This window comes from Vulpes vulpes, chromosome 14 (genome assembly GCF_048418805.1).
Source record: "Vulpes vulpes isolate BD-2025 chromosome 14, VulVul3, whole genome shotgun sequence".
In the NCBI taxonomy this organism is placed as follows: domain Eukaryota; kingdom Metazoa; phylum Chordata; class Mammalia; order Carnivora; family Canidae; genus Vulpes; species Vulpes vulpes.
The window spans coordinates 25,181,121-25,207,224 of record NC_132793.1 but is presented as its reverse complement, the minus strand read 5'-3'; the positions used below and the strand labels follow the sequence as shown (position 1 = coordinate 25,207,224).

Here is a 26,104-nt window from a genome sequence, read left to right as displayed (position 1 = left end):
CACACAGACACTACGAGATGTGGACAAGACTGCTTGTAGCAGCAGTGGTCCTAATATTCCCTGAGTAAGAACCTTGAATGCCCATTAAAAGAGTGGGTAAATACCAAGGGAGAGTCACCCATTGGAATGCTCTATGGTCATGTAAATGACCTACGACTACACATGACCACATGGATGGATCTCAGGCCCGTAATAAAGCCAGGCACAAAAGGGCACATGTTGCATCTCCCATTTATATGAAGCTCGAAAACAGTAAAAGGAATCCGTGCTGTCAGAGAGCAAGACCATGGTTACCCTTGAGGAGAGGGTAGGTGACCAGGAGGGGCTTGAGGTGGGCTTCTGAAGAGCCAGTACTGGCCTGTTTTGGGTTTTTTTTAAGATTTTATTTACTTATTCAGAGAGAGGCAGAGACATAGGCAGAGGGAGAATCAGGATCCCTGTGAGGAACCTGATGCAGGACTCGATCCCAGGACCCCGGGATCACACCTTGAGCTGAAGGCAGATCCTCAACCACTGAGCCACCCAGCTGCCCCCTGGCCTGTTTCTTGATCTGGACACTAGTTGTGGGGAGAGTGTTTCGTTTGTGAAAATTCATGGAGCTATTCACTTGCGTGCATTTTTCTTACATCTGTTAGACTATAACAAACATTTTGAAATAAAAATATTTACTATGTAGGACGTTTGTAGGACTATGTGAAAAAACATCTGCAGTATGTCTAGCATGCACTAGGTCCATGGGAAATGCTTATGGAAAGCCATTTAAATCATTGTTAATTATTTGATTAATGACTATTCAGTTCTTAAGTATTGATTCCTGCCCTCCTCCCAAAGGGAGGCAAAGCATACTGAGAAATCAAGGGGAAATAACACACCCATTAATCACAGTAGCACACACATATTAAGCACTTGGCACGTGCCAAGTTTGGTGCTCAGAGCTTCTATTCAGCAATCTCATCAAATCCTCACAGCGAGTTCATGCAGGAGGACCCCAAGGCTCAGAGAGAGAAAGCCTCTTGCTCAAGATCACACAGCGAGGAGACGATCAAGCGGAATGTGCCTAGGCAGCCAAACTCTAGAGCCCAGGCTTAGCCACTGTGAATCCTCCCTCCAGTCCTCCCTCTCTTCCTCCTAACACCCTACACACACACACACACACACACACACACACACACACACACACAGGGGAAAATGATGATAGAGGCCCTGGGCTGGATTGACAAGTGCAAACAAGGAAGTGTCAACAGCTCAGATATGAGAATAGGGCGGGAGAGCCTCCTGTCTCCCTCTGTCAGCTCTGACCACCTAATCCGAAATGCTTCGTTGGGGATTTGCAACCCTAAACGCCCATGTTCGCACAGAGGATTCCCCTTGACAGCCTTGAGTTTGGGGGCGGGGTGTGGGGGGTGTGTCCAGCTCATGATTCAAAGAGCAAACAGTGGAGGGCTGAGCCCCATCCTCCAGTGAGCTTGCCTGAAGGCAGCTTTAGTCTGTCTTCCTCCTGACCCGGGGGTGGCTCAGGGGCCTCTCCTTCCTCAAGGGGCCTCCTTGGGTTTCTCAGATTCTATTTTCCTTTTGTTTTGAGGTTCATAGAGCCATGGACTCATCATGTTTTCTCCCTGCAGACCTTGTTGTACAATAGGCTTCTATTATGATACAGGGGCTGGAGTGGGAGCAGGGTGGGGGGATGTTAAGCAGAAATTCAGCCCTAAGGGCCCAAAAGCTTGCTCCAGGCAAGGCACCTGTCTGTGCCTTGTAACTCCCATGCCCCTCTCCTACGGAGTTCTGACTCTGTGCCAGGCACTGGGCAATAACCCCACTTAACCCACAGCCGGGGGTGGGCAGCATCAGCCCCAAGTTGTAGGGTGTAGGCTACAGAATCAAGGCTGCAAGAGGGAAAAGCATCTTGCCCAGAGGCCTCAGCCCAGCCGGGCTTGGGATCCAGGGCAGCCTGACTTCTCAGGGGTGAGAAGACTCCAGAGAACAGGAGCGGGAACTTTCTGAAGATTCAGTAACACAAAGTCGTTCTCAAAGTGAAGAGCACTGAAGCGGCAGCTCGGGATGACGGTCTACTTTCCTTCCTGGGCTGACCCTGGGCAGGCCACCATCCTCCCTGAGCCTCATGTACCCTCACAGGGTTGTTCTGGACAGTAGAGGGATGGGATAGAGCTCCAGGTCTCACAAGAAACTATTATCATTAGCTGCAAATGTAGGTGGGAAATTCATCTCCAAGGTAAGTGGTAAGTGGAACTTGAGCAAATTGCCGAAAAAAATATATTCTCAGGTGCCTGGGTGGCTAAGTGATTAAGCATCTGCCTTTGGCCCAGGGCATGGTCCTGGGATCCCGGGATCGAGTCCCACATTGGGCTCCCTGCATGGAGCCTGCTTCTCCCTCTGCCTGTGTCTCTGCCTCTCTCTCTGTGGGTCTCTCATGAATAAATAAATAAAATCTTAAAAAAAAAAAAAGAAAATATATTCTCTCTCTTGCCATTTGCAATGATGTGGATGGAATTAGCGCATACTATGCTAAGCAAAATAAGTTCAATCAGAGAAAGACAAATACCATATGGTTTCACTCCTATGTGGAATTTAAGAAACAAAAGAGATGAACATCAGGAAAGGGAAGGTAAAATAAAATCAGGTGAAAACAGAGTGGGAGGCAAACCATGAGAGATGCAGAACTCTAGGAAACAAACTGAGGGTTGCTGGAGGGGAGAGGGTACAGGGATGGGGTAACTGGCTGATGGGCATTAAGGAGGGCATGTGATGGAATGAGCTCTGGGTGTTGTATGCAGCTGATGAATCATTAAATTCTACCTCTGAAACTAACAGCAAAAGATCAGGAAAAAAAATCTATTTTCTCTTTGAAGTTGGAGCACCCAGCTCCCTGCTAACCCTTCTGCCTCAGCCCCTCAATAAAACCCCTGGGATTTCCAAGACCACCTGAAAATCCCCCTCCAGTGCAGTCCCCCACCCACCCACCTCCACCTAATCTTGCTCCAGGGCAACAGAACCAGCACCCTGACTGAGGAAGCAAAGGGCACCACTTATGGCTTCTGAGAAACACTTTGGGAAGGCACCGACGTCACCAAGGTGGAAAACTGTCTCAAAATGTTAGCAGCGTGACCTTTCACATCTCTGGATGCCCCCTGCCTCTTGCCCTCCTCAGGGCAGCAGGACGGGGCAGCTCCTGTGGCTCCAAGGAAGGGCATCTCTGGCAGGAGTGAAGAGAAGCCTTGTGTTTCAAAGCCTGGGTCTTTGCCAAAAAAGGTAGTGACATCCCATCCAGACTCCTTGCACAGCAGGGAGCCTGCTTCTCCCTCTCCCTCTCTCCCCCTGTTCTGCTAGGCTCTCACTCTCTCTCTCTCAAATAAATAAAAAATGAAAATCTTTTTAAAAAGAAGAAGAAAGAAAGAAAACCCCAGAGGAAAATGGGGAAGTTTCTGTTACCCAGGAAAGTGACATTTGAAATGGTAACTAAAAAAAAAAAAATGAAATGGTAACTAAGCTACAGATACAGGAGAAAGAAAGACATGGGCACTTGAATTTATGAACTGAGATTCACACCAGCTCCCCAGACTTCATCCCCCACCGCCCAGTGAGGTAGATATCATCCTCCCATTTATAGACAAGGAAACTGAAGTTGAGTGGATTAGAGTCACGTGCCCGAGGTCATAGGATTAGAGTCAGGGCAGTCTGCATCCAGACCCATCCCCTCTCTGCCATAATATATATGCAGCCTCCTGGCTTCAAACCAGAGGTTGTTAGCTGTCCAGAAATTAGCTTCATAAACTTAAATCGGTCCCTTGACTTATCTACCTCAGTTTCCCCACAAAGATAGTAGCAATCTGACACTACTCATAGGAGTTGTACCAAGATAACAAAACAGTGAGACCCCTTTGAGGATGACTGACAACACACAAGCCATGGGAAGAGTCTAGAGAGTATTTCAATGGATAAGTGAGTTCAGAGCCATGGCACTAGCCCCTTGGAGGCATCAGCCAGACTCTGCCAGGAAGGAGAGCAGTTCTAGTGAAAGCCTGGCATGAGGGAAGGCAGCACGGCTCATTGATCACAGGGATGTGAGACACGGGGGTGAGTTCTGACTCCACCACTCACTTGCTGTGCACCCTGGGAAGTAGTTTCCCTCTCTGAACCTCAGTCTCCCTATCTGATATTTGAGGGGCAACCATCCCAACCACCACTGATGAAGACAAGGTTCAAACAGGGAAAGCACCCAGCACATAATAGGTGCCCCATAAATAATATGCATTTCCTCCTCCCCTTTCTGCTTTTACTTATGTTAGGTATTGCAGGGCAAGAGCTGCTCTCACTAGTCTAAGACCTTGATCTCTCAATGTCCCAATGGTTTCATCTGCAAAACAGATTCAAAGGCCCAAGGAGTGGGGACAAATGCCTTATTACTTCATTTGGAGAAGGGAAGAAGATAAAGTAAGCGTAGAGACTGGGATGCTACAGCATCCTTCTGGCCTGGCAACCTGGAAAGATTTTTCCAGGATATCAAAGTGAAATGTCATAGGATCATGCCATGTCTGAAAGCAAAACAGGCAGTGAATGAACGGTGGGCATCTTCGCATCTCAGCACAGCGATTCAGAGAATGGACTGAGGCATGAAGGCCTTGGCCCCAGGCCCGCTGTGCACATCTGGACGTGTCCACTCACGCTGCAAGTCTCAGTTTTCCCCTTGTAAAAGAGCCCACACCTTGGGAGGATTCGCGGGGATGCTGTCTGTGAAAAACAGAGCCAGGCTGGCATTCAGCAAGGGCTCAGCGAGTGTTAGCTGTTGACAGTGTTTCATTGTGATCATCCAGTGCGAGCAGTTCTGACTCTGCCCCATTCTCGCTGGGTCTCGGGCCCTTGCCTCCACGGTGCCTCAGTTTTCTGCTCTCACAAAGGAGGAGCGCTGCCTGCCCTCCCTCCTAGAGTTCTGATGAGGATGGACAGCCCCCAGCACATGACTGTCATGCTATAGAGAGACTCGGAAAAGAGGAGACCCCAGATGTAGGAAAATCAGTTTGAAGCTTTGGACACTGGGAGCAAGAATCCTTCAAATGGAAAAAAAGAACTGGACCAGGAATGGAAAACAGCCTCACTATGAGACTGAGGCCCATTCCCTGGGCTCTCACTGGCTGCCTCTCCCCATGTTCCAAAAGTGATGCCAGGCTGACTCGGAGCGTGGGCCCCCGGCCTCAGCTCTGCTCATGAACCCATGAAGTCTTGAGTAATATCCCCATCTCAAGTTTTTCTCTGTTTAACTTGTCCATCAAGTAGCTTAACTGTCCCACCTACTAATGTGATTGGCAATTATTTACTTTGGAGAGCCCTGAAAGACACCACCAAATCACAGAATTCTGAATTATCTAGAAACCCAGCATCCGATCGCATCATCTGATTGCACATTTCCTGATTTGCACGCTATAAAAGACGCTACCTCCGTGGCAGAAGCAAGCAGGAGAGGGAAGAGGAGAGCAGGAGAGCCACCAGGACCTCTGAGAAGCCCAGGTGAGACCCGCTCATCCCACACCTGCTCCGCCATCCTGGGTGGCAGGGCTGCCAGGCTCCTTGCTGTGGGGTGGGCACTGGCTGGCTGCATTTAGGATCGCTCACTTGGGGTCTTTTTCAGAGGGATTTTCAGAGGAATAGGAATGGCCATTTACTCTGCTCCCCTGAGAGACCAGGGATATTGATGTAAGGTTTGAATGTGGAAATGTAGAAAAGAGGATTTGATGGTGATGGGGAGCATGTGGTTGCGTGTGAAGGTTCGCTCACAAGCATGTTCTTCTTACTCTAAATCAAAATCTCTATGGCAGGAATTTTACCTTGAGGTTTCCATTGTGGACTCAGACCATCATCTACAAACCACCTAAAATTCACCCTACATTTTGATGCATTTTTCTGGGAAGAGTGTCCTCAGCTTCCATTGCATTCATAAAAGGTCTGTTTTCCAAAAGAGATTCAGAGAATGCAATCTAAGTTGACCTCCCCAGGGAGGCCACAACTGGCTCTTTGGACCAGAAAGCCATTTCGATTCCAGCCAGTCACAGCAACGATAGTGCTGCTTTGTCTGAATCAGCCAGTTGATGGAATTTTGCCCAAAGAAGCTTTCAACACCTTTGCTGGCTGCCAAATAGGCCTATGAGAGGATTGGTGATATGTGGGAGGAAACAGTGCAAAAGGCAGCCAGATGTCAGGGGTTGCACCTAAATTTTGTTCAGGTTAGCTTGAGAGAAAAGAGAAAGGTATAGAACAGACAGTGTGGGGACTCCTGGGTGGCTCATTCAGTTAAGTGGCTCAGGTCATGATCCCAAGGTCCTGGATTGAGTCTCATATTAGGCTCTGGACTCAGCAGGGAGCCTGCTTATCCCTCTCCCTCTGCCCCTCACCCCTGCTTGTGCTCTCTCTCTCTCTCCCTCTTTCTCTCTGCTCTCTCTCAAATAAATAAACAAAATCTTAAAAAAAAAAAAAAAAAGATCAGGGTGTACATTTGACGAGATCAGAGACCTATCTCCAACCACCAAGTAGCCATCAAATTGTTGTGTGACCTTGGGGAAGTCACTACCCCTTTCTGGCCCCCTGATTCTTTTTTTTTTTTTTTAAGATTTTATTTATTTATTTATTCATGAGAGACACAGAGAGAGAGAAAGGTAGAGACACAGGCAGAGGGAGAAGCAGGCTTTATGCAGGAAGCCCGATGTGGGGCTCAATCCCGGGACCCCAGGATCAGGCCCTGAGCCAAAGACAGATGCTCAACTGCTGAGCCACCTAGGCATCCCATGGCCCCTTGATTCTTGTTATGCAATGAGGACTTCGAATGGCTCCAGGATCTCTCCAGCATTGGTCTGGATGAGATGGTGGCTATGAACATGTGACCTCTGATATTCTGTGATTTAATAGGGCTTCCACAAATCATCGCAATCTGGGTCCGGGCCAAAAGATTTTAATGGAGATAATGGCAAAGAAGCTCAGTCCCTCAGCTTTTTCATTTGCTTTGTCTAAAGAGGGAAAACCAGGGGCAATGATTCAGGCCATTGCAAGCAAGCCCAAATGGAGAGTAAATCTGATGGTCACTGAATTTAAACAGAGGCCTCTGGGTCAGACAAATCTGGCTTCAAATCCTGTCCCTATTTTGTGTTTACAATCTTGGGGGAAGTCACCTAAACTCACTAGACTGTCCTTTCCTCACCTGTGCAATGCAGGTGATAAATCCCCACATCTTCGGGGGTAGTTAAGGTAAAATCAATTACTGAGCATGAAGTACGCAGACGAATGGCTGGCCCAGAGGAAATGCTAGGTAGTATTAGCTATTACTATTCACTCTCTGGTGTTCTGGAGGTCGGGGGCAGATGGTAGACGAATTCCTCTCTGATATATGGGCTAGCTGGACCCGTCATTCTGTCCACAGATACCAAGAGTGAAGATGTTTCAAATTGGGGGCCTCATTGTCTTCTGTGGGCTGCTGGCCCAGACCACAACCCTGCTGGAAGCCCTGTCTTTGCCCCTGGAACATACTCTGTTTTTGGAGGCGACTCCAGGCCAGGATCCAAGTCCCACAGATCTTGCTGGAGACTTAACAAATGGTGAGAGTTTGTGACAACGTCTTTCAGGGGCGTGTGTGCGTGTGTGTGCGTGTGTGTGTGTGTCCAATGGTTCGACGCAGGGAGGGAGGCAGGGATGATTGGGGGTGAGGGGCTGAGGATCTGGAATTATCAGATTTGACCCCCAAGGATCCACCCCTGTACCCATTTTTAGGCCTCAGCAGTGGCCTGCTCTCTGGGGGTCTATTGGACATTCTCGAAAACCTTCCACTTTTGAACATCCTGAAGACTGGAGGAGGCACTTCTGGTGGCCTGCTTGGGGGCCTGCTTGGGAAAGTGACTTCAGTGGTCCCCCTCCTGGACAGTATCATTGAGTGAGTAGTCACAGGCCTTGGTCCTCACACACACCAGAAAATCTCTGTTGGAGATCTGGGACCCCCAGGCAGTAGCCCCAGAGGAAAAAGAGGGGTGGTCTGAACATGAGGCCAGGACTCGTGTGAGATCCTTCCCACAGCCTGGCAAGAACACCGGTCCTCTTGAATCAGTGATTGCCCCCAGTCCTGAAGCATATCTTGTGTCCTCAGCATCATCCATAGTCCTTATGACAATGCTTTAAAGTGTAATTAATCTCCAATTTAGAGATGGTAAAACTGAAGCACAGAAATGTGCCTGTGCTCACACAACTAGAGTGATACAGAGCCAGGGATCTAGGTCTAATTTACTTAAGTTCAAAGACGAGGCCTTTCCACTGCACTGTGGTAATTCTGTTCTCCTCACCTATGGAGAACACAGGTGGCCTTTGATGTAAGCAAGAAAATATAAGCTACTCTCCTTGATGACATCCTCAATGTAATGGCCACTGAACAGTCTGATGTGGGGTTTCCCATGAGACACCTGAGAGCTCTCTAAGCAAGTATAGCAATAATGGGAAGCTTGATGCCAGGGAGCTTCCAAAGCTGGGTCCTTGATAGGACTGGATCAAAGCCATCTCTAAAATTCCCACCCACCCATATGCTTGCCCCTGACTTGAAGACAGACAGACAGCCTTGAGTTTGATTTCCAAATGCACCAAATACCTGCTGGGTGCCAGAGAATAGGATGCTTGGTCTCTCTGGGCTTGGTTTCTCCATCTGTAAAATGGAGATCATGGTACCCACAGAGAAAAACTGTCAGGAGGACTGGAAACAATGTAATCACCTGCCACAGTTGTTGTGAGGTCGGCTCATGGAAGAGCCTTGCTTCCATCCTCTATCTCCATTCTCTCCTACTTCCTGCTCCTTGATTTCTATGGTAACCATTGTTGACTGACTTGCCACTGAAGCTGATGGTTACTCCACTTGCCCATCCTCATCCATTCATCCACTTATCCATCCATCCATTTGTCCATCCTCTCTTCCACCTAACCAGTTACTCTCCCATGGATCTTCCTACCTACTCATCCTCCACAAAGTGAACCAATATGGAGTAGCCTCCTTATTTGTAAGACTCTGAGTTGGCGTGCAGAATACAAACATAATCCAGACACAGCCTCCACCCTGAATACCTCAGAGACTTGAGATGAGGAGAGGGCCATGGTGTGTCAGGATCTGACCTAGTGCAGACGTTGGGAAACACTAATCTCCCTGCAAATCTCCCTGCTTAATGGGTGAGGCCAGAGGGGTGGCTTCTTCTGCCCAGGAACAATATCAATGGTATGACTCAGAACCATGTGGTTTTTGCTGCAAGATGCCACTCTTGTCTCCCCCATCTCACCTCATGGGTAGCTCCTCTTCTGGAATGAGTACAGTTGGGTTAAAGGTGGTTTCCAGGTTTGGGGCCAAAGGAACTAATATTCCTCCTTCCAATGTTGCTTATTGGACAGATTGAAGATCACTAACCCCCAGCTGCTGGAACTTGGACTTGTGCAGAGCCCTGATGGTCATCGTCTCTATGTCACCATCCCTCTAGGCATAGTCCTCAATGTGAATACGTGAGTGAGTCCCAAGGGAAGATGGGAGGGTGGCTCACCAAAGGAGACCCTGATGACCATGGGTAGCCATAAGGGAGGTGTTGGAGTCTGACAGATGCAAATGCAGCAAACTTTTTCCTCTGCAGGCCCCTGACCAGCAGTCTGGCAAAGCTGGCTGTGAAGTTAAACATCACTGCAGAAATTTTAGCTGTGAAAAATGATCAGGGGAAGATTCATCTGATTCTTGGTGACTGCACTCACTCCCCTGGGAGCCTGCAAATCTCCCTGCTTAATGGGTGAGGCCAGAGGGGTGGCTTCTCCTGCCCAGGAACAATATTGATGGGATGATGGCTAGATGGCTGGGAAGATGGAACAATGGGAGTGGGGATGAGTGGGAGGATGGGAGGGTGGGAAAATGAATAGGAGGGAGGGAAGACAGATGGATGGATGGGTGGATGGATGGATGGATGGATGGATGGATGGATGGATAGGTAAATGGGTGGGTAAATAGCCGCTATCTCTTCTTAGCTGGGCTGGCCAATTTTATGCTCATTAGGCAATAAAAAAATCTGAGTTCAAGCTCATTGACCAGAGGGGCATGCAAAGGTGGAAAGATTCTTGTATGAACTTGGACAGTGCTTTCCCCATGTAGAGTCTCTTTATGAACTTGGACAGTGCTTCCCCATGTAGAGTCTCAGCTTGCTCTGATAACTGTAAGATGAGAGCTACATTGGAGTTCTTGAGTGAATCCACTAAGATAATAGGTATGAAAGTGCTTTGTCCCAGTATGAGGTAAAATAGCTATGCAGCCTACCTGGGTTACTTCTTTCATTTACCTGCTAAAAGGGAGAATGAATTGTGCATAATATGTAGGAGTCATCCCATCATGGTTAACATTTCCTAAACACATATATCGTGTTTCACATGTATCATCTCACTGAACCCTCATGACAAGTATATACTAAGCACTGTTCATCCATGTATAGGAATTCTACTGAATTCCTAGTGTCTGCTGGAACTAGGTGTTTATACTACACGTACCTATCATGTGCAAGGCTGTGTAGGGTGCCACTCCCTGTGGATAGGCGCCCTGGTGTTTGCTGCGCAAGGGTGTGAGTGGACAAGGCCCCATTTCGGTCACTTAGTACTGAGACTGATGTGGTCACAGTGGCCCCACATACCATCCCAGGCCTCTGCACCGCCCCATGGATTTTTTTTCTTTTAGATTTGCTCCCCTCCCTGTTCAAAGTCTTGTGGACAGTCTCAGCAGCTTCTTGAATAAAGTCCTTCCTGAGCTGGTACAGGGCGAGGTAAGCGGGGGCGGGGGGCGGGGAGTGGCAGCTCCTGATCTTTGGGTCTCAGAGCTTCTCCGGCTGAAAGAAGGCCCTGGAGTAAGCTTTTCTGAACCCCTCAGTTTGGTATGTATATACCATCTATCATCTACCTGTCCACTGATTCACCTGTTCGTGTTTCTTCTTTCTATCCTGCAAATTGCACTGGTTGGATCCTGCTCTGGGCTGAGCCCTGTGCATGTCCACAGCACAGCTGAAAGGAACTGTCCCCTGCCCCAAGAATCTTCCAGTCCACTCCCACTGTGGCTATAGACAGGCATTCTTACAGCCTATGCTTGGGTGCCTCCTACAATCAGAAATTTACCCCTCCTGGAGCAGTTCGCCCTATTATGGCACACAGGTGTCATATCACATGGTGAACCCTGGCTCGGTGTGTGATTGGGCACTTCACGTACATGCCTCCATTTCTCCTTCTGCCCGTGTGAATGTGTAAGCATCCATCTGTGAGATGGCTTAGAACCAAACACTCTCAGACACAGAAAAATGACAGAGAAACTCCCCCAGAGAATCCATCCTGGGGCTGCTGCAGTTCCCAGGGCCTCCCTCCAGGTACTGCTTTGCCCAATGCCTCTCTTTGCCCCCTGGGTCAGGTATGCCCTCTGGTCAATGAGGTTCTCAGTGAGTTGGACGTCACCTTGGTACATTCCATTGCTGGTAAGTACCCCTTCCCAAGGCCTCTCTCTCCCTCTTCAGAAGTAGCGATCTCCCCCAAGGAGCTCTATCCCTGCACACCGCAGGAGAGAGCTAGATCCTTCCAGCCTCAGCTCTCCCTTTTTCAGGTTTCTTTTTTGCCTTGAATTATCCAGATAATGTTGAGGGCTGGGCCCTGCCTCCCTCATAAGCCCTGACACTGAGAACAGCTGGGCTGTTTGGTAGAACGAGGGGTTGTCCCTGTCAACCTTTGCCTGAGCTTAGTTGGATGACCAAAGTTCCTGCTCCCCAGCCCCAGGCTTCAGGGGGAGTGTAGGATATCCCTCAACTCTTTCACACTGAGATCGTCATTCTGGCCTGCATCTTCCAGAGTTACTGATCCATGGGCTGGAATTTGTCATCAAGGTCTAAGCCTTCTGGGAAAGGGACCCGGCTACAGTTGAACAGGTGAGTGCCTTTCCCCAATCCCCAGGATATGGGTACTGCTGTAGGAGGCAGCAGGGGGCTTGGGACAAGTGCCGTTCAAAGAGAGACAAACAGCCATGTAGACATTCCCAAAGATGCACAGAGAAGTCTACAGAAATGCTGATGGAGGTGGAGAGACTCAGGTAGCACCACAACACAGCCACAAAGAGAAACATGCATGGCTGTGGATACATACATACACACACACACACACACACACACACACACACACACACACACACACACATAAGTACATGTGGATAGAAAGAGTCCCCTGACCCCAGGTCTAGGCCTCCCTTGTGGCCGAGACAAGACCAGACCCTAGCCTTAGAGTCTCAGCCCCCTCCCCTTCCCTGGAGGGCAGGTTTGATGATGGGCCCATACCAACAAGAGTCAGTGACCTCGAGTCTCCATTTGGATGGGGGCTTCTCCCAAAAGAACAATTTCCTTTGCTCAATCCACTCTCTGCCCAGCTTCCAAGGGCTCACAGAAGGCTGACCCATGTCCTGGACAGTGACACGGCCACTGCTTGTGGACCAGAGGAGCTTTCTCTCCAAGGAAACCCCACTCTCCCTCCTTCCCCCTCAGGCATGTGTTACAGCCCATGTTCTTCACCAAATAAAGTTGCTCTTTCTCTGCACTGGGGATCTTGTCATGCTTCACCCTCATTCGAGGGCTAATAGATTGGGAAGAGCCCTGGCCTGGGTGGTTGGAGCCATAGAACAGAGTGTGGAGCTTACATTGTAGAACTTTATGGTCTTAAGCTAGACACGGAGATGTTCAGAGGAGGGGGGATTTCAGAGTAACTGCTCTAGTGTCCTCAGGAGGAGTGTATGAGGGGTTGGGGGTAGGTGTAACACTCTAGGCAGAGATGAGGACACACAAGTCTACCACACAAGAAGCAAAACATCATATCTGAGAGATGTTCAGGAGTGGACCTGAGTGTAGGTGAGGGAGCAGGTGAGGTGCAGGTTGCTGTCCATATCTCAGGTAGAGGAGTCTGAAGGTGACTGGGGATGTGGGAAGATGAAGTGATTCCGGCAGGAAGATTATGCCTTCAGCTGTGGCCATGCTGAAGGGAGTGCCTGGGAGACCCAGGGGAGATATCCAGGAACCCGATGGATACACAAATCATCCACCACTCCTCTTTTGCTCGCTGGCATCCAGTCATACTGACTTCCTTTCTGTTTTCTCAGCAAGAGGATATGAAAAATGACAAAGAGGAAGTGTAGGAGGCAAGACAAACTGGTCCACATTGTTCATTGCTCATAGACATAGAGAAGGGCCATTGGAGAAGCATATGATAAGATTATTGATGCCATGGGTGAGAGTCCTATTTTTGGAAGAAGAAGCCTGATTTTCAGAAACTGAGAAGAGGAAGGGATGAAAGGAAGGAAAGACTGAGTGCAAAGAAGATTTATGAAAAATTGGAGACAAGAATAAAGAACAGGACTACTCAGGCTGGGGAAGGTTCTCCCCTCAAATAAAAACTAAATATGCCATCATTGTTTGTGGCCCTTAAAGGACTAGTGCAACCATGTCATTACACAGATGAGGGTACTGAGGCCTTGAGATATATGTGAATGACTTGCACAAGCCAAAGTTTGACAAAAAGACAAATCAAGGGCTGAAACATTCCAGACTGCACAGAAAACTTCTCCCTTGTGCTCTAGGAGACCCCACTCCCACTGACCTTGTGACAAGGAGCAGATTCAGGTTGGTGTTTCTCAACCCTTGTCAAACATGTGTCAACATGCCTAGACTTAGCACCATCCCCACCTACTGCTGTCACCAGCCAACACGGCATAGTGGGAAGACAGCCTAGAGTTTAGAACTGCAAAGTTTATTGTAGGAAACCAGCATGTGTGTTCTGGCAAAGGAATGGAAGGAAGAATTTTCCACAGCCACAGAACTAGAATACCTCTGGGCTCAGGATGAATAGTTACATTTCCTAAGCAGCTGAATGATCATCATGAATGTCTGTCTACCTAGTCGAGTGACATGAAGCACCACTTTCCAGACTGGAAACTAGCAATTAGGACCTGACAGGGTTTGAGAAGAGTCCAGGCATTAGTTACTCTTAAGTCCTCTTTTGGGCAGGCATTAGGTCAATACTAAGTGTCCCCCTTGGCTGAGATTCCAAGAATCAAGCTGAGTAAGGACAGGCACACACCTGGTACCATCAACCCTGGTCCTGCTGCCCTCTGACCAAACTGCTTTCCCTTCTGGACACACATTCACTGCCTGTCTCTGAATACTAGTTTCCCACTGCTCCCCTCCAAAATTAAAATTGTTAGAACCAGCTTTTTCAGAACTCTTGAAATTAACCAAAGGCTTGCAGCAATCTGGGGTGTGTTTATTCAATAAAAATTGCTGAATCTTGGTAAGAACAATGTGCTTTGTGGTGTTTTCTTTTACCCTAGTCCCATCTCCTACTCTCCATAGAAGACTTGAAAACCCAAAGCCTATAGTCTTGGTGAAAATCAGTAGCCTGGAAGCCTCTGGACAGGAGAGTATTGGAACAACCTCAAAACCTCATCCCCAGAATACCCTCATTATTTGATCTGCCTCGTTAGTTCCCTGGAAGATCCTACTCTCAAGGCTCTCTTTATTTGACTCAGAGTTCACCCAGTATAAACAGCCTCTTTTCCAAGGACATTTGTCAAAATGACAGATCTAAAGACTGGGAGTTTCTCTCAAGCCAGTCTACACTCAGATTTCAGCAATTTGTCATAATTACACTTTAAGTATTCCTACCCAGCAGCCTCTACTTCAGGTAAGCTGATCTTGGTTGTAATTTGATGTGTTCACCTATCTCTCCAGACCAGGGGATGGCAGTTTGCCCTCTGACTTCTATTCCCTGACAGGACGAAGAGAGTGGCTGACTGTTCATGTTGAGTTCTTTTCTTGTTGTGAGAATGGGAGTATTCACCTCCAAGCTCTTTACATGCTGGTGCTGAGATGGGAAGTCTGAGGTTTTTATACTTTTCACCAGTTATGTTTGATTCCCTGGAGGATGGGCCTCCCAGGATTCTCATACCACCATCCAGAAAGTGAGACTTCATTAAAAATTGTCAACCATTATTTCTTCACATTTATTTCTCGCACCATTCTTTTCTCATTCTTTTTTTTTAATATTTTTTTAATTTTTTTTAATTTATTTATGATAGTCACAGAGAGATAGAGAGAGAGAGAGAGGCAGAGACATAGGCAGAGGGAGAAGCAGGCTCCATGCACCGGGAGCCCGATGTGGGATTCGATCCCGGGTCTCCAGGATCGCGCCCTGGGCTGAAGGCAGGCGCTAAACCGCTGCGCCACCCAGGGATCCCCTCTTTTCTCATTCTGAGACTCTTGTGACATGAAAATAGACCTCTCGGTAGAGTCCAACTGCTCCCTGAGGCTCTGTTCATTTCTTTCAGCTATTCTTCTTCCTCTCATTCAGATTGGATCCATCTCCAATGTGTCGTTGCACTAGACATTTTTTTATTGGAGTTCAATTTGCCAACATATAGCATAACACCCAGTTGCACTAGACATTTTTAACATCATGTTATGAGACTGGATCCTACTTAAATCCTATGGAGAATGTTTGGGGTGGGTTGGTTTGGGTTAGCATGCAAATGACCCAGTTAGATTCAGGCTAACCCAGTTAGGTTCAAATTCCAACCCACCTTCTGCAGGTGGTATTTTTAAAAAGAGGATTTCCTTCACTGTCTTATGTGTAGGGGACTCCCTTCCTACTTCTTGGGATCAGAAAGAGAGGACTTCTCTTGGAAATTCTTGTATTCACGCCTGTGTATAGTTCCATGCCTCACATTGCTCTTGAGTCCAGAACAAAAGATATGGGAGGGAGAAAAACCCAGGAAACTCACCTGTGAGTCATTCATTCTTTCAGGTATGACTCCCTTCCTTGGTCCACCTGCTGCCACTTATATTTCAGACCCCTCAGAGAGCCACCTCATTCACGGTGTCCAGGGTTTTCATTTCATTCTGAAGGAAAGACAAAGTAAAGGAAGTTTCCTTCCACCCATCTCAACTCTCCAATCCGCATAACCAGATGGGCTTTCGGCACATAACAGTGGACTACCAGTGACTTAACCAAGAACCCTCCTGGTCATAATATTTTTACTAGAACAGATGAGTATAGCCTCTGGTGCCTGGTATGTATTATTTACCTGTTAAGTGTGTTCTTCTCAGTCCCCACCAGATAACCACTTAAGAGGCAATTTGCATTCACTTGGGATGGACCATGGCACACATTCGGTCTTTTCCCTGTTCTGTCACAAAATACAGTCTAAAGGGGTCCCCTCATGTTCATGTTCTGGCTACCACTTCTGTATAACATACCACCCCAAGATTCATGGCTTAAACAGCAATACTTATTTCATGATGGTCCTTGGTTTCTGTGAGTGAGAAATTCAGGAAGGGCTCAGGATGAAGTTCTGGTTCATATTCTCTGCAATTGCAACTTTACTTGTCATCGCTTCCTTTAATCCTCCACACAGCCCTTTGAGGGAGGTACTTTTATGATTGGCCTCTTTGCAGAAGCACAGAGAAGGTAAATTAAGTCCCTGAAGTCACCAGCTGGGGCAGGTGGGGCTGGAGCAGGAGCAAGGCAGCCAGACCCACAGAAGGGAGATCAGAGGATTGGTCCTTCATCTCCATCTCCCTCGCCCTCCCACCCCCACCCTGCTCCCCAACATGATCCCATGGCCCCCACAGGCATTGCAAGGAGAGGCAGGAAGAGCCACAGCAGATTTGTATTGAGCCCCAAACTCGGTGCCAGGCTCTGCTCTAAGCATTTGTTGTAGGTTAATTTCATTAATCCAATAACCCTGGAGGGTTGTGTTGTTATTGCCCCCACTTCACTGCGAAGCCTGAGACCCAGAGAGATGAGGTCACTTGCCCAAGGACACGCAGCTGGTAAACATGGAGTCAGGATTCAAACCCAGGCTGTCTGGCTCTGTAGGCTGTATCTGGTCTCTAGATAAATCCATCCACAGTCCCTGGGGTGAAGCAGTCCCCCCTCTTATAGGGAGCATCAAAGAATTTGTAGGAAGACAATTTAAAGGGGGAATATTAAATAAATAAAGGTGAGGCACCTGGGTGGCTCAGTTAAGTATCTGCCTTCACAAGGAAGGAAGCTGAAAAAAACAAAAGACCATGAGGAAAGTTTAAGGAAAATAAATGATAGCCTCATAAGGAAAAATATCTATGTATAATTGGGAGCACCAAGAGGGCCAGAGGGCCAGAAAGCATATTTGAACAAATCATAGCTGAGAACTTCCCTAATTTGGGGAGGGAAACAGGCATTCAGATACAGGAGATAGAGAGGTCCCCCCCAAAATCAATAAAAAACGTTCAACACCTCAACATTTAATAGTGAAACTTGCAAATTCCAAAGATAAAGAGAAAATCCTTAAAGCAGCAAGAGACAAGAGATCCCTAAATTATGGGGAAAAATATTAGATTATCAGCAGACCTCTCCACAGAGACCTGGCAGGCCAGAAAGGGCTGGCAGGATATATTCAAGGTACTAAATGAGAAGATTTAGCCAAGAATACTTTATCCAGCAAGGCTCTCATTCAGAATAGAAGGAGAGATAAAGAGCTTCCAAGATAGGCAGAAACCGAAAGAAAATGTGACCACCAAACCAGCTCTGCAAGAAATATTAAGGGGGACCCTGTAAAAGAAAGAGGAAGCCCAAAGAAATAATCCACAAAAACAGGGACTGATTGGGTATTATGATGACACTAAATTCATATCTTTCAATAGTAACTCTGAACGTGAATGGGCTAAATGATCCCATCAAAAGGCACAGGGTTTCAGAATGGATAAAAAAGTAAGACCCATCTATTTGTTGTCTACAAGAGACTCGTTTTATTTATTTATTTATTTATTTATTTATTTATTTATTTTTAAGAGACTCGTTTTAGACCTAAGGACACCTACAGCCTGAAAATGAAAAGTTGGAGAACCATTTACCATTCAAATGGTCTTCAAAAGAAAGCTGGGGTAGCAATCCTCATATCAGATAAATTAAAGTTTACCCCTAAGACTGTAGTAAGAGATGAAGAGGGACACTATATTATACTTAAAAGGTCTATCCAACAAGAGGAACTAACAATCATGAATATTTATGCTCCTAATGTGGGATCTGCCAAGTATATCAATCAATTAATAACCAAAGTAAAGACATACTTAGATAATAATACACTAATAGTAGGAGACTTCAACACGGCACTTTCTGCAAATGACAGATATTCTAAGCGCAACATCACCAAAGAAACAAGAGTTTTAAATGATACACTGGACCAGATGGATTTCACAGATATTTACAGAACTTTGCATCTGAATGCAACTGAATACACATTCTTCTCAAGTGCACATGGAACTTTCTCCAGAATAGACCACATACTGGGTCACAAATCAGGTCTCAACCGATACCAAAAGATTGGGATTGTCCCCTGCATATTTTCAGACCATAATGATTTGAAACTTGAACTCAATCACAAGAAGAAATTTGGAAGAAATTCAAACACGTGGAGGTTAAAGACCATCCTGCTAAAAGATGAGTGGGTCAACCAGGAAATTAGAGAAGAATTAAAAAGATTCATGGAAACTAATGAAAATGAAAATACAACTGTTCAAAACCTGGGATACAGCAAAAGCAGTCCTAAGAGAGAAATACATCGCAATACAAGCATCCCTCAAAAAATTGGAATAAACTCAAATACACAAGCTAACTTCGCACCTAAAGGAACTGGAGAAAGAACAGTAAATAAAACCTATATCAAGCAGAAGAAGAGAGTTAATAAAGATTTGAGCAGAACTCAATGAAATAGAGACCAGAAGAACTGTAGAACAGATCAACACAACCAGGAGTTGGTTCTTTGAAAGAATTAATAAGATAGATAAACCATTAGCCAGCCTTATTAAAAAGAAAAGAGGAAAGACTCAAATTAATAAAATCATGAATGAAAAGGAGAGATCACAACCAATACCAAGGAAATACAAACGATTTTAAAAACATATTATGAACAGCTATACACCAATAAATTAGGCAATCTAGAAGAAATGGATTCATTTCTGGAAAACCACAAACTACCAAAACTGGAACAGGAAGAAATAGAAAACCTGAATAGGCCAATAACCAGTGAGGAAATTGAAGCAGTCATCAAAAACCTCCCAAGACACAAAAGTCCAGGGCCAGATGGCTTCCCTGGGGAATTCTATCAATTTAAAGAAGAAACAATACCTATTCTACTAAAGCTGTTTGGAAAGATAGAAAGAGATGGAATACTTCCAAACTCGTTTTATGAGGCCAGCATCACCTTAATTCCAAAACCAAAGACCTCACCAAAAAGGAGAATTATACACCAATATCCCCGATGAACACAGATGCAAAAATTCTCAACAAGATACTATCCAATAGGATCCAACAATACATTAAGAAGATTATTTACCATGACCAAGAGGGATTTATCCCTGGGATCAAGGTTGGTTCAACACTTGTAAAACAATCAACGTGACAGATCATATCAACAAGAGAAAAAACAAGAACCATGTGATCCTCTCAATAGTTGCAGAGAAAGCATTTGACAAAATACAGCATCCATTACTGATCAAAACTCTTCAGAGTGTAGAGATAGAAGGAACATTCCTCAGCACCTTAAAAGCCATCTACAAAAAGCCCACAGCAAATATCATTCTCAATGGGGAAACACTGGGAGCCTTTCCCCTAAGATCAGGAACAAGACAGGGATGTCCAGTCTCACCACTGCTATTCAACATAGTACTAGAAGTCCTCGCCTCAGCAATCAGGCAACAAAAAGAAATAAAAGGCATTCAAATTGGCAAAGAAGAAGTCAAACTCTCCCTCTTCGCAGATGACATGATACTGTATATGGAAAACCCAAAAGACTCACCCCAAGATTGCTAGAACTCATACAGCAATTCAGCAGTGTGGCAGGATACAAAATCAATGCCCAGAAGTCAGTGGCATTTCTATACACTAACAATGAGACTGAAGAAAGAGAAATTAAGGAATCAATCCCATTTACAATTGCACCCAAAAGCATAAGATACCTAGGAATAAACCTATCCAAAGAGGTAAAGGATCTATACCCTAAAAACTACAGAACACTTCTGAAAGAAATTGAGGAAGACACAAAGAGATGGAAAAATACTCCATGCTCATGGATTGGAAGAATTAATATTATGAAAACGTCAATGCTACCCAGAGCAATTTACACATTTAAAGCAATCCCTATCAAAATACCATGGACTTTCTTCAGAGAGTTGGAACAAATAATCTTAAGATTTGTGTGGAATCAGAAAAGACCCCAAATTGCCAGGGGAATATTGCAAAAGAAAACCAGAGCCGGGGGCATCACAATGCCAGATTTCAAGTTGTACTACAAAGCTGTGATCATCAAGACAGTGTGGTACTGGCACCAAAACAGACACATAGATCAATGGAACAGAATAGAGAATCCAGAAGTGGACCCTCAACTCTACGGGCAACTAATATTCGAAAAAGCAGGAAAGACTATCCACTGGAAAAAGGACAGTCTCTTCAATAAGTGGTGTTGGGAAAATTGGACAGCCATGTGCAGAAGAATGAAACCAGACCATTCTCTTATACCAAACACAAAGATAAACTCAAAATGGATGAATGATCTAAAGGTGAGACAAGAATCCATCAAAGTCCTAGAGGAGAACACAGACAACACCATTTTGAACTTGGCCACAGCAACTTCTTGCAAGATACATCTATGAAGGCCAGGGAAACAAAAGCAAAAATGAACTATTGGGACTTCATCAAGATAAAAAGCTTCTGCACAGCAAAAGAAACAGTCAACCAAACTAAAAGACAACCTACAGAATGGGAGAAGATATTTGCAAATGACCTATCATATAAAGGGCTAGTATCCAAGATCTATAAAGAACTTATTAAACTCAACAGCAAAGAAACAAACAATCCAATCATGAAATGGGCAAAAGGCATGAACAGAAATCTCACAGAGGAAGACATGGACATGGCCAACAGACACATGAGAAAATGCTCCGCATCACTTGCCCTCAGGGAAATACAAATCAAAACCACAATGAGATACCACCTCACACCAGTGAGAATGGGGAAAATTAACAAGGCAGGAAACAACAAATGTTGGAGAGGATGCGGAGAAAAGGGAACCCTCTTACACTGTTGGTGGGAATGTGAACTGGTGCAGCCACTCTGGAAAACTGTGTGGAGGTTCCTCAAAGGGTTAAAAATAGACCTGCCCTACGACCCAGCAATTGCACTGCTGGGGATTTACCCCAAAGATACAGATGCAGTGAAACGCCGGGACACCTGCACCCCGATGTTCATAGCAGCAATGTCCACAATAGCCAACTGTGGAAGGAGCCTCGGTGTCCATTGAGAGATGAATGGATAAAGAAGCTGTGGTCTATGTATACAATGGAATATTCCTCAGCCATTAGAAACGATGAATTCCCACCATTTGCTTCAATGTGGATGGAACTGGAGGGTATTATGCTGAGTGAAGTAAGTCAATCGGAGAAGGACAAACATTATATGGTCTCATTCATTCGGGGAATATAAAAAGTAGTGAAAGGGAATAAAGGGAAAAGGAGAGAACATGAGTGGGAAATATCAGTGAGGGTGACAGAACATGAGAGACTCCTAACTCTGGGAAACGAACAAGGGGTGGTGGAAAGGGAGGTGGGCGGGGGGACGGGGGGACTGGGTGACGGACACTGAGGGGGGCACTTGACGGGATGAGCACTGGGTGTTATGCTATATGTTGGCAAATCGAACTCCAATAAAAAAATATATATATACCAAAAAAAAAAAAATCTGCCTTCAGCTCAGGTCATGATTCCAGGGTCCCGGGATCGAGCTCCACATCAGGCTCCCACCTCACTGGGGAGTCTGCTTCTCCCTCTCCCTCTGCCTGCTGCTTCCCCTGCTTGTTCATTCTCTCTTCTCTCTCTCTCTCTCTCTCTCTCTCTCTCTCTCTCATAAGTAACTAGAATCTTTTAAAAATAAAAAAAAATAAAGTTAATGGTGGCTGGTATGTGGTAGAAGTTCTGGAGGTGAAATGTGAGCAACTGGAATCTAGGGAGCTTGGGGATCTGTCCTCCAGCGCCTGACCAGCCTGGCTACGGCACCCAAGTCCCCAGGATCCTAGCCTTGCACCAGTGCTCGCACACATGTCCTGTGACCACTAGGAGGAGCTGCTGTAAGGTAACCCAGCAAACATCTTGAAGATTAATATTTATTCAGCACCTTGCTAAACCCTTTCAATGCAAGGTGGTTGTTTTTTTTTTTAATCCTCACGAGATGAAGCCTCTAAGGCTCAAAATCATACAGCTTGTAAGCAGTGGATCCAAAATTCAAATTCCAGCAAACTCTTGAGCCTAAGCTTTTTGCCAGGGGTTGCAAACTTAGGAGCCTCCAGCCAAATCTGATACGTTGTTTTTCATTTTTACCTTAAATTACTTTAGGGCAGCCCAGGTGGCTCAGCGGTTTAGTGCCACCTTCAGCCCAGGGCCTGATCCTGGAGACCCAGAATCGAGTCCCATGTCAAGCTCCCTGCATGGAGCCTGCTTCTCCCTCTGCCTGTGTCTCTGCCTCTCTCTCTCTGTGTCTCTCATTAATAAATAAAAATCTTTGAAAAAAATTACTTTAAATGCTGATTTTTTCCTCCACCTCAATGTGATTGTAAATGCATTCACCATTTCCCTGAGCCCTGTCACACCACCCTATGCTCTTAAACACTTGGTCCTTAAAAAATAGGGTTGCCAAATTTGCCAATAAAAACTAGACACCCAGTTAAGTTTGAATTTCAGATAAACAACGATGAGTACTTTTCGTAAGCACATCCCAAATATTGCAAGAAATATACCAAGCTAACCAATTGTTCATCTAAAATTCAAATTCAAATAAACTTGTATTTTTTTCTGGCCAAAATAATTTTTAAAACTTCCTGTATTTTTTCCGGCAACCTTAACCTACAGGCAAAGATCCTACATATATCCTACAGGCACTTATAACTCCTGCCCTGAACTTCATTCCCCCACAGAAGGAATTTTTTTGAGCATCTACTTCATGCTAGTGACTTCATGGTACTAGAAGTATCTCTGATAAAGATACCACGTGGAATTTCTGACAAACCCCAATAAGGGAGTCACAGAGAAGACAGCTAGAATTCTGGGTCAAGGCTACACTATCTTCAGCAGCAATCTGTATACTATTAGAAAAACAGCCCCTGACATGTGACTGAGTGCTGGTAGAGAAGGGACACCTGATCATAGGGCATCAAGTGACCCTGCGACCAGAACTTATCATGCACCCAGCATGTTATTCACCAAGTCATAAAATCAGGCAGGACCAACAACAATCCATCATCAGATAGAAGTGGTATGTCTAGTTTGGGCTTCCGAAGATCCAGTGGGCATAATCAAGCTGCATGATGCAGCTCATGTCACCTGTGTTACCTCCTAGTGTTGCACCAACACATCTTCAGTTCACACCTACGGCCATAGGAACATTCCCCATTACCAGCTGATGGAGAAAAACCAGCGCTCACAATAGCCCCGCTCAGGGGTGCCATTGGCAAAGCAATGAGAGTAACTCCTCTCCGGGGGCTAAGCTGTAGGCAGCGCACTTGGTCATCCACATTGAGAAAAGAGAAAAATAACCAAATATTTAGTCTCACAGGCTGAGGCAAATGACTTAATAGCTTAGTCAGGAACCTGGAAGAAATAAGATTTAAAGATCGGGTGCACTGAGGCTAATCTAGTTAACTGCCATTGAACATATGACCTGTCAACAGGGACCAACCCCAAGCTCCCGATATGATAGCATCCATTCAGATGGCCGGTTAGCCACTTGGGCCAGCGGAAGCACAGAAGATCAGTGCAATTTCGAATGGATAGTAAAGGAGGGGACTCTGAGTATCAGTCAAGGACTCATAGTGGCAGGGCCTCTAGTTAGTATTGTGAGTTTCCCACAAGCTATGCCTACCTCAGTCTGCTAAGGCAACCATATCAAAATACTACAGACTTGATGGCTTAAACCACAAAGCCAGAAGTCCAAGATCAAGGTGTGGGCAGGATCGGTTTCCCCCAAGGCCTCTCCCCTTGGCTCAGAGATGGTTGCCTTCTTGAGGCTGCTTCACATGATTATCCCTCTGTGCACACAAGCCCCTGACACCTCTCTGTGTCTCCTAATCACCTCTTCATCTAAGGACATCAGTCAGATGGGGTCAGGGCCTCCCAATAGCCCCATTTTAACTTGATTGCCTATCTAAAGGCTCTGTCTCCAAATATAGTCAGAGTCTGAGATACTCGGGATTGGGGCTTCAACATAGGAATTTAGGAGGAATATGATTCAGCCCATAACAATGATCACCCAGAATCCTGGAGCAGCCGTGCCTAGAGAGTATGCACTTAAAATGACAAGCAAGGTGGTATGCCTGGGTGGCTCAGTGGTTGAGCATCTGCCTTTGGCTCAGGTCCTGATCCTGGAGTCCTGCACTGAGTTCCCCAGAGGGAGCCTGCTTCTCCCTCTGCCTATGTCTCTGACTTTTTCTGTATGTCTCTCATGAATAAATAAATACAATCTTTGGGGAAAAAAAGAAAGAAATAAAAAATGAATGACAAGCAAGGCAATCTGAGCGGTGCACGGATGGCCCACCCACACTGGCACTGCCCCGCCCAGATCCTCCTTACTGGGCACCAACCCCCAGCGTTGGCCACTAACGACTCACAGCCACCCCCTTCGCTAGAGAATTGCCTCCATGCTTCAAGATGCTTCCTTCCTTAACAGTGATCAGAGCCTCAGTAGAAATAGCTGGAAGGGACCATGGAGGCATGAGGAGGGAGTGAACTCATGCAGGGGAGGTGCCCATCACTGAACATAAAGGGGAAAAGTTACAGAATGATATGTCCAATGAAATGAAATACTGAAACTCTATATCTGATGTGGGAAAATCACCAACACATGTTAGCAAAGGATAAGGGGAACAAGGTGCAAAACACAAGGTAATTTGATCCTTCTATGATTCCTGTAAAAGGAGAAGCTCTTTCTGGAAGGATAGATGAGGAAGTGTGTACAGTGATTAAAGCTCCAGGCAATGGAGTGGGTTGAGCAGGAGAATATATATCTGTGCTTCACTCAACATCCTTCTGTAACTGGTGGAATATTATCCCATTCATGTATGACTTTTCCCTCAACATTTCATTATTATAAAAATTTTCAAACATACAGGAGATTTGAAATAATTGCATAATAAGCACCTACATGTCTATCACCTAGTTTCAAAAATGAACAGTTCACTATGCTTGCCCTATCACCTGTGTGTCCATCCCTCCATCCATCCAAGCATCCTATTTTTGATGCATTTCAAAGCAAATTGCAGATGGCAGTTCGCTTTATCTTTAAACACTTCAGGCTTTGTTTCATTAACTAGAGCTCAACATTTGCTTATGTTTTTTTAACTCTAAGATAAAAGTTATATAGCATGAAATGCACAAATCTTTAAGTCTATCTATGTATCTTTTTAAAATCTGTTTCTTAAATTAAAAAAAGAAAGTGCAGCTACTGGCATCCATTGATCCATTCTCAGTCAGCACTTACGGAGCCCCTACTGTGCACCACACAGTGTGGCAGGGCGCTGGGTCGACACAGTGGACGTGACAAAGTTGTAGTGCCCATGAGCTCATCGTCCAGGGTGGGCGACATACATTCAGCACATAAATGAATAAGTAGAAAGGATCACCTAAAGCTGTAATGGGAGCTGTGAAGGCCAGAAAGTGCGAGGATGTAATGCAGAGAGCTTGGGGCTGTGAGTGGAAAGAGCAGGAATAAAATGCCAAAAGGCCCATAGGTGGGGGCCAGGTGAGCAGATGCCTGAGTGGTGAGAAGATGCACAGACATCCGAGCTTCTTTGACACATCCTATCCTGGCTGTTTTCTGGGGCAAGCCTCCGGGCCTCCCTAGGCCTCGGTTCTCTGGCCTGTGTCACAGGGCCAGAGATCTTTCCCGTGGGGTTGCTGGGTGGAGAGCTGCTGCGCTGCCCCTGGGGCCAGCACCCGGACACACACGGCCCCCCCTGCCCCTG

At 46.0% G+C, this 26,104-nt stretch overlaps 1 protein-coding gene across 1 annotated transcript; it reads left to right on the top strand.

The window, feature by feature from the left end:
• Positions 1-4,891: 4,891 nt before the first annotated feature.
• LOC112928271 (BPI fold-containing family A member 1) lies at positions 4,892-12,609 on the top strand. Its single transcript, XM_026009913.2, has 9 exons — positions 4,892-5,520; positions 7,421-7,595; positions 7,768-7,927; positions 9,415-9,522; positions 9,648-9,797; positions 10,727-10,811; positions 11,444-11,507; positions 11,875-11,951; positions 12,443-12,609. Exons 2-8 carry the CDS (start codon positions 7,436-7,438, stop codon positions 11,913-11,915), a joined length of 768 nt encoding a protein of 255 aa, XP_025865698.2. The 5' UTR covers positions 4,892-5,520; positions 7,421-7,435; the 3' UTR covers positions 11,916-11,951; positions 12,443-12,609.
• Positions 12,610-26,104: the final 13,495 nt, after the last annotated feature.

Bases quoted from the DNA above. Each gene is read 5' to 3' on its own strand.
- LOC112928271 (XM_026009913.2), top strand. From the start codon at position 7,436: ATGTTTCAAATTGGGGGCCTCATTGTCTTCTGTGGGCTGCTGGCCCAG. The intron at 9,523-9,647 runs GTGAGTGAGTCC...TTTCCTCTGCAG, and splicing joins ATAGTCCTCAATGTGAATAC to GCCCCTGACCAGCAGTCTGG. The intron at 11,508-11,874 runs GTAAGTACCCCT...TGCATCTTCCAG, and splicing joins CTTGGTACATTCCATTGCTG to AGTTACTGATCCATGGGCTG.